This window comes from Myxocyprinus asiaticus, chromosome 13 (assembly GCF_019703515.2).
Source record: "Myxocyprinus asiaticus isolate MX2 ecotype Aquarium Trade chromosome 13, UBuf_Myxa_2, whole genome shotgun sequence".
Lineage (NCBI taxonomy): Eukaryota > Metazoa > Chordata > Actinopteri > Cypriniformes > Catostomidae > Myxocyprinus > Myxocyprinus asiaticus.
In genome coordinates, this window is record NC_059356.1 from 46,254,152 (window position 1) to 46,266,176 (window position 12,025).

Sequence of the window (12,025 nt, forward strand, 5' to 3'; positions counted from 1 at the left end):
CCTATCTACCCATCCATCTACCACCTATCTACACATTCATCTATCATCTATGTATCCATCTACCTATCTATCCATCCATCTACCACCTATCTACACATTCATCTATCATCTATGTATCCATCTACCTATCTACCCATCCATCTATCATCTATCCATCCATCCACCCATTAATCTATCACCTATGTATCCATCTACCTAACATCCATCTACCATCTATCCATCCATCTACCCATTAATCTATTATCTATGTATCTATCTACCTACCTATCTACCCATCCATCTACCCATCAACCCATTCTTCTACCCATCCATCTACCCATAAATCCATCTACCATCTCTCTATCCATCTACCTATCTACCATCAAACCACCCAACATTGGCATCTAAATACAATACAGTATCAGATATGCAGGACGAGAAGTGGTTCTCTGCTCCTCCGAAAAAGTAATTGCAGGAAATAATTGCATAAATGAGGAACATGTGGGTCATCTTGGCTGTCAGCCGTCAGCCTTTACCTGACCAATGCTAATACATGAAGCTATGTGTCCTGAGAGGGCCTGGGAACCATAGAGATACATTAAAACAAAACACACTAAAACATGCCAAAGCATGGACAGAGAAAACTGCAGCACATGTGCAGCGAGATGAGAATCAGGCCAGGCTGATAGTTCACGGTCAGCCATGAGGTAATGTAGATCAGCAGATGAGTGTGTTCACAGGAAGAACAGCAGGCAGGTAATGCTTAAATCCTTACAGGCAGTTGTATTGCTTAAATTACATTTTCCTCCTTTTCTGTCACACATTCCTTTATTACTCATCCACAAGATTGAGGGGAGCTATTTCAAAGACCAGATGAGAAACACACTGCATTGATCCAAAATCAATATTTACATTTCAGTGTTCGGATTCGCACTGAAACAGGGATGATTTCTTGATTTAAAATATTATATCAGACAAAGAATGCATTTTTGAAAAGTGCTAATAATATACACTGAAGCTAGAATCAATCTAAATTGTTAGCATGTTAGGACATTCTGAACTTGTGATGGGGTGGGACAAAATTCATGGACACAAATGAAAATTGTATACATTAGTTTTCATGAAAATTAATGTATAAATACATGTACGGTATATACTAGATGTATGTATTTTAAAAGTGCTGGTAAAGAGAGAATTTTTCTTGCTTATCACATATTTGCCTGGCAGTTGTGTACAAGGTGTTTTTGAAAAGTTGTCTGGGTTATCAACAAGAACAATGACAGACGTTGAAGTTCTAGCGAGGAGTTCTTCATCGCAAAGGAGACCACAGTATGTCTGTACTTTGAAATGTTTACAATGACAGGAAGCGATGGCTCTACGCTTTGCATACAACAATGAATTTAAAACAGACAAACATCCCGTTCTACATAAATCAACTTCAGATTTTGCGCAATTCAGCCAATGTCCTGGAGCAAAACAATAAACTTTATGAATGTTGTATATTATTTAAAAATTTTGACATTATAAAACATAATATTTGTATTACACGTTCCTTAACTGTAAACACTCCACCCCATATTGAAATTACACAACCAGGTTCAATTGAAATCTTGACGCAAGCTATGAATACTTAGCATTTATTTTCTTTTGAGAAAAAAACATCATGTTACAAAGCCATAAACACTGAAACTATTGCCTAAGTCTGTCTTTAGTTCCCAGCTGTTTAATTATACAGCTCTCAGTGAATATTTTGGTGACAATAGTAATGCAGAAACAATACATCTGTCGTCAATTATTGACTATAAGTCTACATCTGAACAGTACATTGGTTGTTTATGTCATATTTATGAGTAACTTTAGCCCATGGGACGAATGTATACCCAGTATACTCATTCAATGTGCTCTTTAGTATCTGCAAATGCACGTGTGCGTCTCTCTTAAAAAAACATAACAAGCAGATGCCTAGTGAATACTGCGTTCAAACCAGCATCTTTTCCCCCTCCTCTCAAACCCATTCCAAAGCTTCTCTAATTTCACTAAAAGTAGCAGAAGCTGAAGAAGAAATCGAGAAATCTGTCCCCCGTGTCCAGAAAATATTCCCTTTCCTGTCTCTGCTGGCTGCCAGGGACCGCATCGCTCCATCTCTGCAGCCAGTGCGGCACAAAACTATGATGAGTATTTTCAGCTCTGTAATTTAAAACACACACGCAGAGGTATAGAAAGGCGCGTACATCAAGAAAACAAACCTTTGTGACCCGAGTGCCCCACCTAGCCCTGACACCTACTACTAATCTATTAAACAAACAATTTCTGTTAAAAACAAGGTCGATTTTTACTAACTGGTTTAAACCACAATAGGCCCGCCACCGAGCGAGAATGTAATAGGTGACCACAACTTGTGAGAGCAAAGGATGCTGGGAAAGTAGCCTAAGTTACGCCCATCAAACCTGGTGACCCCTCAGATACCCATGAATTAAAGGAACACAAGTTAAGCTCTATCGACAATATTTGTGGCATAATGTTGGTTCCTACTGACAGTTATTTCAACTCTTCCCTTAGTTTGTTAAAACAAACAGGAAAATTGTGGTTACAGTAATGCACTTACAATGGAAGTGAATGAGGCCAGAGTTCCGGAGGGTTCAAAAAGCAGAAATGTTGTATTGTTGTTAAAGCGCCTGAATGAATTGTTCAGTTAAAATGTTTATTATTTGAGCCCAAATGTCCTTTTGAGGTGGGACAACTGAGAACTGACATTCTGAGGCGGATGAACCTTTGGTTGCGCATTATGGAATTCCTGAGTTAGGAATGAGTTAGCTCTAAGTAAACAGTCCCTCTCTGGTTCAATACCAGTTAAACTCAAATGACAGCATTTGTAGCATAATGTAGTATGACAAGGAGGTGGGCGTGGCCAGGCTGTGAGGGTGCATGGCTGGCACTGAATCAGCTAATCAGCGGGAGAGCAAGATAAAGGGGTTTCGGCACCACTGTAACTGTTAAAGGATGGGCAAGGAGGAGGCGGGAACTGTCTGAACAGTCAACATAAAGTTTAATGTAAAACTCAACATAAAACACACAAACAAACACACACACACATGCAGCGTGGCCACGTACGTCTCTCTTTCTCTCGAACTGGTATCTCTGGCTTCCCTTTATCTCGCACCCCCGCTGACCAGCGGACTCAGCGCTGGCCGTGTACACTCACAGGGTGCCATCCAGACTGGCCTATCCCCCTCCCCCCCACATCTCTGGAGGGGAGACGCTGCCCTTCCGACTGTTCTGCCAGCCGATGGTCCAACCCGCCTCCTGGGAACCAGGGGAGAGACGAGGGGAGGGAGAGGGGAGAGGGAAAGGGCGAGCAGGAGGCACACACACAGAGATAGAGAGAGAGAGGAGAGAGAAAAACTTGCTCGCTGGTCCCCGGACATGCCATCGCCTGGTCCTCAACCACTCCTCTGACCCCTGGCGAATGGAAAGGCTCCTCACTTTCTCGGCGGACGGCAGCTGTTCCTCCGACTCTTGGCGGCCTGCAGCGACCCCTCCGTTCCCAGGCAGACAGCCGCAGCTGCTCCTCTGGTGAACGGCGTGGACTCCACGACAGCGCATCCCTCCTCCTTCCCGGGTTTTGGCACCAATGTAACGGGTAAAGGATGGGCAAGGAGGAAGCGAGGAACCGGCAGAACAGTCAACGAAACTTTTAATGACAAAAATCAACTTAAATCAACTTAAACAGACACACACAGCGGCCGCGAGTGTCTCTCTCTCTCTCTCTTGAACTGGTGCCTCCGTCTCGTCTTTATCCCCCTCCCGGCTGATTAGAAAAATCCATGCCATCCTCCTCGTCACATGTTGATAACCACAAAAACGTATTTCGACTCGTTCCTTGTTAATTAAAACAAAGCAAAAATCATGGTTACAATAAGGCACTTACAATGGAAGTGAATCGGGCCAGTGCGTAAACATTAAAATACACACTGTTTCAAAAGTATTGCCACATGACGTAAACATTACATGTGTTAATATAATTTTATTGAGATAAAATGTTCTTGGACTGGCCCCATTCACTCCATTGTAAGTGCCTTATTGTAACCATGATTTTTGCTTTGTTTTAATTAACAAGAGACGAGTCGAAACGTTATGCCACAAATGCTGTCAACTGAGCTTAACTTGTATTGCACCAGGAAAGTCTAAAGGCTATCTTTTGGTAAGAGTGTGTGTTTTAATGTTTATTGCCTAGCCCTATGTACTTTCACTATAGCACATTCATATATTTACAGATTGTATCATGCACCAGACGTAAATCCTAAATCTGATTACTAATAAAAGTATCATCACACCTTTCCTCAACAACCCACTTGATTTGAGGTATTATTCATGTCTGAAGAACGAAGTGTTGAATGAGATATAAATAGAGGTTTAACACTTATGGTTAGGGGTCCAATCATATACTACAAACTGGCAATAGCAAACACCAGTCTAATCAAAGCTTTCAGCAATTTAGTGCAAGTTAGGCCCTTAAATGCACATTTAGCACATACAAATAGGACATTTCAAAGTGAGCGACTTTCCACGACTTTCTCCCAGCACACTCACACAGCTATGCCAGCTATCTAAATTCAGCCATACGTTTGAATATACGCACGCGCACACTGATTACAGATCATACTGGTGCCTTCTAACAGAAAATTACACAGTTTCACTTCTTCCCGTAAATACTGTGTACACCAGACTGTAATTAGCCTCTATTTTTAACCCACCTGTCTATATCTGACTATCTGTCAAAGAAAAGCGAGCATACTTTGCGGCCATTCCATAAATGGACAGTTTTCATCACCTGGTGCATGAAAATTGTTTTATGGGCGTGTGTGTGGTGGCACAGGCTCTGTGATGACAAACGGCTGCATTTCACATGAGGTCAAGACTATAAAAAAGGTCCTGGGTAGCTCAGCAAGTATTGACGCTGACTACCACCCCTGGAGTCGCGAGTTCGAATCCAGGGTGTGCTGAGTGACTCCAGTCAGGTCTCCTAAGCAACCAAATTGGCCCAGTAGCTAGGGAGGTTAGAGTCACATGGAGTAACCTCCTCATGGTCGCGATTAGTGGTTCTCGCTCTCAATGGGGTGCGTGGTAAGTTGCGTGTGGATCAGAGAGAGTAACATGAGCCTCCACATGCTGTGAGTCTCTGCGGTGTCATGCACAATGAGCCACATGATAAGATGCACGAATTGACGGTCTCAGAAGCGGAGGTAACAGAGACTTGTCCTCCGCCACCCGGATTGAGGCGAGTAACCACGCCACTACGAGGACCTAGTAAGTAGTGGGAATTGGGCCTTCCAAATTGGGGAGAAAAGGGGATTACATTTTCTTTTTAAAAACTATTCTAGGTTCCCCTTTATCTCGCTCTCCCACTGATCAGCTGATTCAGTGCCGGCCACGCACCATCCTCCTCGTCACAGTTAAATAGTAATTTAATGAGTAAGACGTACCTCCCTAACCTAAAACCTAAACCTAAACCTATCCAATAGTGTCCTAAAAGCAAATGAGAGTTAAATAAAACAGAAATCATTAACCTAAACCAACACCTAAACCTAACCAATAGCAAAATGAAAAGCACATTTTTTGAAGCAACCACGTCATTTCGTTTAGCTTCTATGACACTCTCGTTTTACGTGTCAGCTTGCATGTTTGGCTGGGCTCGAACTGCGGTCTGCAGAGTTCTGTCACTCTATCAGGTGAGCTACCGCGGGCGATAATCACATTGGAATAAGCATGTAAATGTAGGTGCAAAGTGTTAGAACGTATCATTTTTCAAATGATGCGTTATAGTAAACTACATATAGCAGTATATGTTGTAGTATAGTAAAACGCACAGAAACGTAGAATGCGTAAATCTCAGTTTGCAAAAATGTAGTTACATTAACTATAATTCTAGGTTGAAGACTAGGTTGAAACTAGAAAGCACTGAACAAGCTAAACCTAAAGTAAATCTAACAGTCATAGAATGAAAACTGAAAACGTTTTATGAAAACTAAAAAAAAAAAACTAAATGAAAACACTTGTTAACTGACATAAAATTAAAAACATACATAATAGTAATAGTATGACCATAAATATCGTTTTTGATACACAGTACACTATAAAAATGTAAACTTTTGCAATTCGCCTTCACAAATTTGAAAATGTCAGATACTAATCGCACTAGACGGCCCTAAGAAATTCAATGCTGTTAAAAAATTTTTTAATTATATTGATTAAAGAATTAACTTTGGCAACCCTTAAATGCTAAAACTAAAATAAAAACCTAACTAAATTAAAACTAAACTGAAACTAGAAAACACTGATATGCCGCGTTAATGTCATGTGTGGAATACTGTAATTATGAGTTGACAACTCACATTTTACTCTGAGCACGTCCTCAAACTCAGAACAAAGACGGACTATAATAAAAAAACACGGACTAAAATAAAATGGCATATCAAACAGAAATATATGTAAACTGCTTTCAACTGTTGAGTCTGCTGCCAGGTTGGCTGGAGCTTACAGCTTGTAACTACGAGTTCTGCGAAGACGTGAATGTGAAGTCAGAATAGACAAATGGGAATGTCTAGAAAAACTGAAAATAAAAAATAAATAAAAACGAAATAAAAAATTAGAAACCACTCTGACACTGTTTGGGATGGGCGAGAGCGTGTCCGTGCCCGGAGTGGACGGTTGCAGTCAGAAAGAGGGCGTGGTCATGACAAGAGTTCAAAAGAAAACAAAGCTTAACGCTGTCTGGCAAACAGCGATTATAAGACTCATCAAGTGGTGTTTTGTTGGGTTGGCGCGGGACGACCCGTTTGAATGTGACGCTAATGGCTGTGGCCACACGTCGCACAGCGCCAGCTGGATGCGGTCAGAAAACAAGCTGTCTCAGAAGAATCTGACTCGACAAGTAAGGCCAGAGTGAGAAAGAGAGAGAGAGAGAGATTGTCCTTAGAACTTCTGTGTCTAACCAGACTGTGATTCTGCACTTTCGCTTTCAGTGAGAACAAGGAACAAAATCCAATAACCTGACACTCCAAAAACACACAGTAACACAGATCACATAAGAGTGTGTGTTTGCGATCATGATGTTGTGTCAGATGTCAGGCCTAGCGCTCTTCTGTGACAATAATCTCTTCAGTAAAGCGTCAGAGCAGTGTGTGTTTATTCAGAAAGCATTCCTCTGAGCTTCTATTTACCTACAAAAGACACCACAAATACAAAGAGACTCACTCTTGGAGAAACCTTCAGTGAGGTCACACCTCACCTCTGACGAAGGCTGTGGGAATGTTTTGTCTGATCTGACCTGAACTTCCTCATTCCTGCTCAAATCAGTAAATTGATTTGCTCGCAAACAGGAGCTGCAGTGATTGTTGACCGTTTTCATCTGTCACATTGACTCATGCATTCATGGCCACACTGGTATGGCACTGAATTGCTTCCCAATGCTTAACTGGTTCCCATGGTTTCACCAGATCATGAGAAACAACAAAGTGAAGGAATCAATAAGCGAATGATAGAGCCATACTGGTCATGCTAGCATTCACTGCACTAGCTAGTTCATAACAGAAAGAGATTCATTTAAATTCATTGAACCTGTCTAATTCAGTTGGGTTTACTTAATTCAATATGGTTCCCTCTACTTAAAATATTTAAGTTGAAATTACATGGTAACTTTAAGTTCAGCCAAAGAGTTCAATTTAAAGAGTTAGCATACTCAACATTTCAAGTTAAGATCAATTAACATGCATGTGTAGTACAAAATCAAAATCTTAAAGTTCTACCAACTTAAACTTGAAGATTATTAACTAAAAAAAATGGATGTAACGAATTACCCCAAATACTTTGTGTTCTACTAATTTATAAGGGTTTACAGTGATCAGGTATCATGATCTAAAATTGAAAAAAAAAATATTCTTGGTTAATCTTCATTTATAAAAATATAATTGTTCATTGTTTGTTCATGTTATTTTATAATGCATTAACAAATGAAAACATTTACAACTTTTTATCAAATTAATATTTAAAATGCAATAGTATCTGTTGAAATGAACATAAATACATTAATTTCTTTTCATATATATATATATATATATATATATATATATATATATATATATATATATATATATATATATATATATATATATATATATATATGTAAATATATATTTGTATGGATCTATTATAAGTTATTTGACTATTATAAGTCATTAAATAAGTTCATTAAAATTCATAGTCCATAATTCATTAAAATTGCAATTCACACGACAATATCGAATACACCTCTTCTATGATGAACATGTTTTTAGTTCAAAGTCTTTTTTCTTTTCTTTTCTGGGGCTTAAAGTAAAAAATGTCACCCTTCGGAAAAGTGCAGAATAATGTTTTATTATTATTTCTTTAAAAAAACAAGCAGTGAAAAAACTTTGTTTGAAAATATTATTAAAATTGGAAACTCTTTTGTCTACCAAATCAAAGTCAGGTGGTGTATCCAACAAGCAGGTAGCCATTGTGTTATCATGCGGCAAAAAACAAACCAGAGAGGTCCCCCTTCACTCCCCTCTGTGTCTTAAGTTTATAAATAATTTCAGATATTTTGACATTTTTATGAAAATTCATATTTGGTTCAGGTCAAGTGGAGTAACCCTCAGAAAACTTCTTGATAGTCATATTAATAATAATTGTATTTACATAGCACCTTTTAGCGATTAAGCACAAAGTGCGTCACAAAACATAAAATCCAAAACACACACAGTAAAACCCAACATATTCACATAGTAATAAATAAGTCTATGCAAATGAGTTTTGAATGTTTAAAATGACTGAAAAAAATGATAATTTGAACAACTTTACAGCTCACATAACACATGAGTTTTAACAGAAGAATTAATGTAAGTGCTTTTATAAAATTATAATCTTCACTGCCTCCATTCACTTCCATTGTAAGTGCTTCACTTTAACCTCGATGTTTGCTTTTTAAAAGAAAAGTAGGAACGAGTGGTAATCAACATGAGGTCACAAATGCTCTATTGATTCCTTAATGAAACTACTAAAACCAAAACTGAAAACAGAGTAAGATCGCTAGAATATGAAAGGTGACAGCGGGTCAGAGGTTCATTGATATGAAGTTTGCTCTCTGAGCTCATGAGGAAATGATGCGGTTCAGGAAGTTGGATTAAGAGAAGTCATTTCACAGTACCTGAACAGCTGACGGCTGGGCCCGCGGGTCAAAGATCCGCAGCTTTTTGTCCTGCAGAGAAAAGAAAATGAACAATACTTTAATATATTGTTAAAATAAATAGCATGCAATCGAGACAACTTTCACTAAGAAAACAAAACAAATAAAGTTATATAAAGACAAATTATTAAACATACTGTAATGAATAAACCGATATTTGTTCTTTTTGAGATTATCGGCATTGGCTGACAACCTTATTGAGTAAAAAGAAGTGTTACATCAGTCAGATTAAAAACCTATCCACAGCTTTGTCCATAGATAATTTTTTGTCTTTGTCAATTAATTTTTTGTAGGTTTTTTTTTATTAATTTTTTTTTGTACTAATATTAAATTGTATTAAATCATTACTCATGGGTATCGGTTTTTGTAAAAAAAAAAAACTGCCCAAAATATTAATATGACCTCCTTAGAATTTTTGACACTTTCAGAATTCAAATGTACTATGATTTTCTAGGCATGCCTATGATTTTAAAATGGGCCTCAATCGCTAGAAGGTAAAAATGGCTTCATGTGGTATTTGTTACGAGTCAGTCAAAACAAATGGCAGTCTAAACCCTAAACTGCGAGTCTATCACTCAACGTCAAAACCACTTCAGTCAATCAGTGACCATCACACGACCCCATTACACAAAAATACAGCCAATCAGGAGAGAGACTGCCCTCGGTGAGGGGAAATGAAGCTAATCTGAACAGCCTGTGACTGGCACTGCCTCATTCACTCATCAGTCAACACAACAAACCCTTAATGAAGACCAGAGACCGACACATTCACTCATGAGTCTCACAAATCCACACACACACACACACAGAGTGTTATCTCTCATTATCAGGAAAGAGAGGTGGGCCCGCACATACACTGGCAACTAGAAACATGTCACACATGTCGGCTCTGTACCAAAACTAGTGAAGTTGCCTTGCTAAAGCCTACACACTGAATGCAGGTGCCTTCTAAGAGGCTGATCACACCAAAGACATTTCCGTGTCTGTCTGATTTGCAATTTTTTTTCTAAACATGCGCTAAAAGGACATCTTTGATGGTTCCACCACATCCCGCTGAATTTTTATCTCACGCCTCAGCGATGCGTTTTAAAGATGCCGTGTCGAGTAAAAAACAGTTTTTAAAAACGTGTCTAGAGACGCCTGCGCTCTGATCCATTCTTACCGCAGCGTCTAGCTTTTTTCAACACCAAGATCATTTGGTTGGAACAAAAACGCTTTTGTATTCATCTGCCCTGTTTTGTACTTGTCTTTCAAATGTTAGCATGCGCTAAATGGACGTCTTTGACCGTTCTCGCTGTTTTTCAGCGTCTCACGCCAAGAGCGCTGCATTTTTGAGATGACATGTCAAGTTAAAAGACTTTCAGACTTCTTGTTTGTTTATTTTAAAAACACGTCACGAGACACCTGAATTCTGTTCCATTCGATGAGCTGCTTACAACTTTATCTCAAAAGCACGATCATCTTAACAGCCTCTAAAGCCGCCTTTTCACTGCATCCAACGAACGACAGACGATAGACCGGAAGTCATTCATTTCCAATGAAGTCACACGGGGGATGCATGAGGTTCCGACTATCTCCGGATGCGACATTTTCGGATCCGATTTGAGCCTCGGCTGCGTTAAAATATTGCAACTCGTGCGGCTAGACCGTATTCGACCGCCTGACCGGAAGTGATGTATTCATGCAAAACTATCAATGCGAAGTGAGAAATATCAATAGATTTTGTCCTAAACTTTTTTCTAAATGCCTGCTACTTCTGTATTTTGGACAAATAATAATGTAGAAGTCATAAATGATTGTTTACGATGCAAATATCACAAAAAGCTTTTGGAACTACAGTAAACGTGTGATTAAATGTGTACATGTGTCATTTATTTCTGCACACGCAAAACCTACATATATAAAATCACATCTATGAATATCTGATTCATATTTGCTGAATTAGGGTTGTTGTTGCTGTTAATTATCATAATATTAACTATAAAAACAGTAATAACTGAGTGTTAATTCATGTTAGTTTATAATGCATCAACTAATGTTAACATACACAACTTCTGAATTAAAAAAATTGTATTAGTATATTTTGAAATGAAAATTAATCAAGAATAGCATGTTCATTGTTAGTTCATGTTAATTAATGTAGTTGACTAATGTTAACGAGTACAACCTTATTGTAAATTCTTACCAATTATTTGAAAAGCTTTTTTTAACCGAGCTTGCTGCAATGCATTCTGGGAGTGCATTATCTGTGAAGGGTACTTGTGATGCTGCCTAAAGGCCAAAGTATACTTCGGTTGTCCGCGTTGCTGATCGCTCCAGATTTTCACAACATGCAGACAGTCCTTGTAAGTGTGCATTGTTGGCGCATGCGCCTGCCGTTGACTGTACTAAAAGAGTATTGCACAGCAGTCGTAGCATGCATGCATCAAACGCCGTCAGAGGAGTAGCCTATACTTTGCAAGGCAACGCGGTCGACCGCGCACGATCCGATTCGGAGCACAGAAAAACAAAGTATCGGTCTTTTTCACAGTAGCTCCATCTTTTTTAGCACATTTAGCATGTTTTTTTGTCTACTGAAGTTTTTAGGAAAGACATTTTTTCAATATTTCGTTGGGAGAACGATCCAGAAACACTTTAAACAACAGTATAACCCAGGGATGGACTGAAACTAAAAAGTGGCTCTGGATTTTCTGGCCCAGAGTGGCCCACAACACACCACACCGGCTCATTTATTTCATTTTCCAGCTCAATTTCAAATTTTTGTGTTGAAAAAAAAAGATGAAA

The 12,025-nt window shown here is 38.9% G+C and overlaps 1 protein-coding gene across 2 annotated transcripts in view; it reads right to left on the reverse strand.

The window, feature by feature from the left end:
* The window catches only part of coro7 (coronin 7), a 171,743-nt gene that overhangs the window by 136,687 nt on the left and 23,031 nt on the right, over positions 1 to 12,025 (reverse strand). For both annotated transcript variants that reach the window (XM_051714117.1, XM_051714116.1), the window contains exon 7: positions 9,203 to 9,253. In XM_051714117.1, coding sequence (XP_051570077.1) covers positions 9,203 to 9,253 — 51 coding nt within the window. The remainder of the gene's footprint in view (positions 1 to 9,202; positions 9,254 to 12,025) is intronic.